General features: G+C 42.3%; 1 protein-coding gene across 1 annotated transcript; it reads right to left on the reverse strand.

Annotated features, from left to right (window-relative positions):
• Positions 1-1,559: 1,559 nt before the first annotated feature.
• Positions 1,560-3,196, reverse strand: LOC130438122 (uncharacterized). Its single transcript, XM_056769928.1, has 2 exons — positions 2,999-3,196; positions 1,560-2,936 (listed from the first exon to the last, which is right to left on the reverse strand). The coding sequence occupies exons 1-2, from the start codon at positions 3,194-3,196 to the stop codon at positions 1,773-1,775; spliced, it is 1,362 nt and encodes a 453-aa protein (XP_056625906.1). The 3' UTR covers positions 1,560-1,772.
• Between the last annotated feature and the right edge of the window lie 2,741 nt (positions 3,197-5,937).

The raw sequence follows: 5,937 nt of genomic DNA on the forward strand, positions 1-5,937 counted from the left end.
TGATAGGAGGCTTAATTACAGCCATCTTAAAGGGCCCTGGGTCTTGTCCTAGATTAATTGACGAGTTGATTATGTTACAAATGGGCTCAATTACAGCAGGTAGTAACTCTTTTAATAAAGTAGTCGGAATGGGGTCTAATAAGCATGTCGTCGGTTTGGATGTTGCAATAATTTTAATTAAATCTTCCTGATTTATAGGAGAAAAACACTCTAGCTTTTCTTTTTGGGTGACGGTTGAAACTAATTCTTCCGACACACTTGGAGGTTTGGTTTTAGCTATGTTGTCTCGTATTATATTGATTTTCTCAGTAAAAAACTTCATGAATTCATTGCTACTAAGGTGCGGTGGAATACCCAGGTCAGGTGGAGTCTGTTTGTTAGTTTAGCAATTGTACTAAATAAAGACCTTGGATTGTTTTTGTTATTTTCTATGAGGTTACGGAAGTGCTTTTAGTGCCTTTTTGTAACAGCTTGCACTCTCTTTCCATGCAATTTTAAAGACCTCTAATTGGGTTTGTTTCCATTTTCGCTCCAGTTTACGCGTTTCTCTTTTTAGGGCGCGAGTGGTGTTATTTTACCATGGTGCTATGATCTTTTCATTAATCTTTTTTGACTTCATAGGTGCGACCGCTTCTAATGTATTAGAGAAAATAGTGCCCATGTTGCTGGTCATGTTATCGAGCGATTCTATATTAGTTGGAAAGGTTATTAGAGGAGTCAGATCTGGCAAGTTCTTTACAAAACTATCTTTAGTAGTTGAGGTGATTGTTCTACCCTGTCGATAACGAGATATACAACTGATTTCAGCAGTGCGCAGTGTACATGTTATAAGATGGTGATCGGAAACATCGTCGCTTTGAGGTATAACATCGATATTGGTTAGATCGTCTCCGTGAGATATAATCAAGTCTAGGGTATGATTAAGGCGATGAGTAGGTCTATTGATGTATTGTGTTACACCACAAGAGTCTAGCAGTTCTTTAAACGCCACAGCTAATGGATCGTTAGCAATATCTACGTGGATATTAAAATCTCCAACAATCAGTACTTTATCGACGTTAACCAATAGATCCGATAAGAAGTCTGCGAACTCTATCAGAAAATGAGTGTTAGGCCCAGGGGGTCTATACACAGTAACCAATGTAAGAGAGAACAATGATTTTTTACTTTTATTTGGAACAGTTATGTTCAACGCAAGCACTTCAAATTATTTAAATGTATGCATTGTTCTCTGAGTAACGGTAAGAAAGTCTCTAAAGATTGTTGCGACACCACCACCTCGACCACCCGGACGTGGCTCATGAATATAACCGTAGCTTGGTGGAGTAGACTCATTTAGACCGAAGTAATCATTTGGCTTCAGCCAGGTTTCAGTAAAGCAAAGTACAGTTGTGTTCAAAATTATTCACCCCCCACTGAAATTGATTGTTTTGGTCGGTTTGACATTGATTATGATCATTCAGTCATCCTGCTTACAATTAAATCAAAGAGGCATGTGCAGGTCAGACAAATATAACATAACATTTATAATGAAATAACCACAAATGTCTTTTCTGAGCTCACATCATTATCAGTTTTATTCAACCCCCAAGTGACATTCAATCTTAGTAGTTAGTACAACATCCTTTTACAGTTATAACAGCTTTTAAACGTGAAGCATAGCTTGACACAAGTGTCTTGCAGCGATCTAAGGGTATCTTCGCCCATTCATCATGGGCAAAAGCCTCCAGTTCAGTCACATTCTTAGGCTTGCGCACTGCAACTGCTTTCTTTTAGTCCCACCAGAGGTTCTCAATCGGATTTAAGTCTGGTGACTGCGATGGCCACTTCAAAATGTTCCAGCCTTTAATCTGCAACCATGCTCTAGTGGACTTGGAGGTATGCTTGGGATCATTGTCCTGTTGAAAGGTCCAACGTCTTCCAAGCCTCAGGTTTGTGACGGACTGCATCACATTGTCATCCAATATCTCCTGGTACTGAAGAGAATTCATGGTACCTTGCACACGCTGAAGCTTCCCAGTACCTGCAGAAGCAAAACAGCCCCAAAGCATGATTGACCCCCCGCCATGCTTCACAGTAGGCAAGGTGTTCTTTTCTTCATAGGCCTTGTTCTTCCTCCTCCAAACATAGCGTTGATCCATGGGCCCAAACAGTTCTAATTTTGTTTCATCAGTCCACAGAACACTATCCCAAAACTTCTGTGGTTTGTCCACATGACTTCTGGCATACTGCAGTCGACTCTTATTATTCTTTGGGGACAGCAAGGGGGTGCGCCTGGGAGTTCTGGCATGTAGGCCTTCAATTTCCGCTCCAATGCTGCTGGGGTGCAGCCCGTCGGGGCGGAAGAGCCTTGGTCGCTCCCAGAACAGATCAAAATTATTTACAAAGAGCAGCTTCTGTTCAATACACCATGACATTAACCAATTATTAAGCGTAAATAGTCTACTGAACTTTTCGTTCCCTCGTCGGTAAGTAGGAAGCGGCCCTGATATGATGATCCTGGCTGTGGGCGATGCGTTGCGAACAGTATCGACCAGACTCCTGAAGTCCCTCTTCAGGATCTCCGACTGCCGCATTCTCACATCATTGACCCCCGCGTGCAGAACTACGGCTCCCACACTTGCATCCTCCTTCAGAATCGCAGTTACCTGCGCAGAGACATCGAGAACACGGGCGCCAGGAAAAAACAGTGAGTGCGCACCATACCTGCATTGAAGGAAGCGCGTACGTTCCGGACGATTGAGTCTCCGATGACCACAGCGTTGGATTTCGTCTTGCAGAGGGCAGCATAGCGATTTCTCGTAGAAATCTCGAAGACCGGTGGCGGCGGTGGGGGAGAGTTCATCGCTCCGGTCTTGGATTTCGCCTCTCGCCGTGCGTGTGCAGGTGCAGGAGTGAAATTCATTTCGGCTCGTCGTGATCTTGAAGCCTGGGATCTGTGCATAGAAACACACAGAGTAGAAGTGATAGGAGTATTACAATCACGTCAAACACTTACCGCAGCTTTGCGAGCGTCAGCCCGGGATGTTTCCAGCGCCATTTTTCGTTCTCGCAGACGTGTTTGCCTCTCGAGTAGATCGTGGATCTGCTTCTCCAATGCTTCCAGTTCTGACTGAAGTGCGAAGAAAGATTCATCATCTGCACTCAAAGGTAACGTTAAACACATATCTGAATCATTAGCCATAAGTGGTGTCATAATGAGAACAATGGGTTAAGCAGTAGAGGCAATATTCAGAAAAATAAAGGCTGGGAATGCTAACAGCCTGAGTGCTAATAGCAAATGGTCGTACAAAACAAATTTATCTGTGCGTTATATGACGATATTTGGTATGGGATACACTTAAGGATAGGTTTAACCCTCTGTGAGTTATCAATTTAGAACATAAATATTAAGAAATAACAGGAATAAACAATATATTTAGAAAAAGTTTGACGGAGCTCTGTCTCAAACCACGCTCTCTCAGCAAACAGGAAGTGATGAGGTTCAGGTGTGTCATCCTGCCTTCAATAATATGAAGTCTGCCAGTACCCCTTGCTGAAAAGCAGCCCCAAGCCATGATGCTTCCACCCCCAAACTTAACTGTTGGTATGGTGTTCTTGTGGTGGTGTGCAGTGCCATTTCTTCTCCAAACATGGTGTGTAGAATGACTGCCAAAAAGTTCAATTTTGCTTTCATCTGACCATACTATAGTCTCCCAATAATCCACAGGCTTCTCCAAATGCTCTTTCGCAAACTTTAACCGAGCCTCAACATATGTGGTGAGCGTGCATGGATGCCATGGCGGTTCAGTGCATTGGTCATAGTTTTCTTTGAAACAACAGTACCTGCTGATGCAAGGTCTTCCTGAAGTTCTGCCCGAGCGGTTCTTGGCTCTTGGAGAACTTCCCTGATTATTCTTTGGACTCCTCGGACAGGGATCTTACGTGGAGCACCTGATCATGTCCGGTTTATGGTGAACTGATGCTCTTTCCATTTCCGGATAATGGCCCCCATAGTGCTCACAGGAACATTCAGCATTCTGGAAATGCGCCTATAACCATTCCCATCAAAATACTTTTTAACGTTAAGATTACGAAGATCTACAGAGAGTTCTTTGCTTTTACCCATCATGAAGTCTTTCCTGGCTGCCTCCTAGGTAATGAGAAGCCTTTACAGGCCATCATTTAGGACTAAAGCAGCTGATATCAATTAGTACTGATAGGGGGGAGGGTTTCTCTCTCAATACTGACAGATTTCAGGTGATCTCCTGGCTTTCTATGCCATTTTGCACCTTGTTACCTTCATGTGTTCAATACTTATTCCCTGTGTCATTTCACTTTATTCAATATGACTGAACTTGTATACTTAAATGTTCTGATTTCTTTGTATGAATTCAATATTTGGCTTGATGGCTATATCTGGTGGAGATTTTGTGTCAATAGCCCACTTAGAAATCCCCTTACTGATAAAAATGCTGATGTGTCAAATACTTATTTTCCCCACTGTAGACCCGCCGTGAACTGTTAAATGAAAAACACAATATAACCTACAAAACTATACAGCCTGGCCGTCAAGTGTTTCATCACATACGTGATACCAATAGTGTAGGGAAACAGAGACGTTTTCTACTACATAATAACGTGCATGTTGAGAGCTGTAGAATCTGGCCTGACCAAAGGTTACCATTTGGGATCGTAAAACACCATGACCTCTCAGTAGGGGTCTAACCGGCGCCAGCAAGTCTGATCAAACTGCCCTCTTTTAAGCATCCATCATTTGATCAGGATAGATTCCAACACACTCGTGGACTTCAAAGGAATTCTAACAGGGAGGATGGGGTGTCTTCCCTAACATGGACACCAGACGTGTTAACAGGAATGAGGGCAAATGGTCAGTGAAGTCTTGAAAGTGTCTCTCTCTTCCTTCTTAACCACAAAAGAATGGTTTAAATGGGTATAACCTATATCTCCATATTGTATAATTGTCCCCATGTTATTCGGCTACACCTATAACCTCTAAAGAATGTGTGTTTAGTTGTATCCTGCTTATACTTTCATTCTTGTAACAAAATTCAGGTCAATGTACTTGTAATCCTGGTATGTTTTATATCTAAATGTTTCTCTCTTCATTCCTTGAAAGTTGATGTATAGCACAGTAATTTGTTTTATAGCATACTCCTTTTATGTCATTCTAAGAGTTTTACAGTGCCAAACTCCTAAGTGATCCTAAATGCAAATGAGCTAATAAGCGAAACAAAGAAACTTGATTTCGCACCTAAAATCATCTCATCGCATTGGATCGCCCACCTTGGAGGGGCGAGAGAACCCCAGGCTTAAAACATCCGTAAACGGAGCAATCGTCACTCTTCCGTGTTCGCGCGTTCCAGTTCAAGAACACCTCCTGAGACCTGCCTCTCTTCGGAGACAGTTTTTCCTTTCGGCAAATTACTTCAGCTAACTTCGTTCTTCCTTCGTCAGCCAATCCCGGCTCTAAGACAGAAGTCAACGGACTCACCCGCTTGCTTTGAAACCATCAGGACTCTGAGAACACTTTTCCATGGGCACAAAACCTTGTCCAAGCACACTCAAAGGAAACCAATGCAAGTATAGAACTATATTCTAAACTGTTGCGTTTAAGCCGTAACCCCTTTTACAAGGAGATTGTCTTCGATGGTTCAGGCAGATGTGAATAGCTACAATAACATTTAGACATTTTGCAGACGCTTTTTTCCAAAGCGACTTAAAAAGAGTTTAGGAGCAATAAGCGATAGTTCATACAGGAGCCATAATACATTAGGTGCCAATACAAAGTTACTGGTTTCAACAAAAGCTAGACCACTACCTGTTGAGAGAAAGGGTTAGTGTATTTTTTTTTTCATTTGTTTGTCAAGTATTCACAGAAGAGTTGGGTTTTAAGTAGTTTTTAAAATGTTGTGAGAGATGTGGTTGAACGAACAG

This window comes from Triplophysa dalaica, chromosome 16 (assembly GCF_015846415.1).
Source record: "Triplophysa dalaica isolate WHDGS20190420 chromosome 16, ASM1584641v1, whole genome shotgun sequence".
NCBI classification, from domain to species: domain Eukaryota; kingdom Metazoa; phylum Chordata; class Actinopteri; order Cypriniformes; family Nemacheilidae; genus Triplophysa; species Triplophysa dalaica.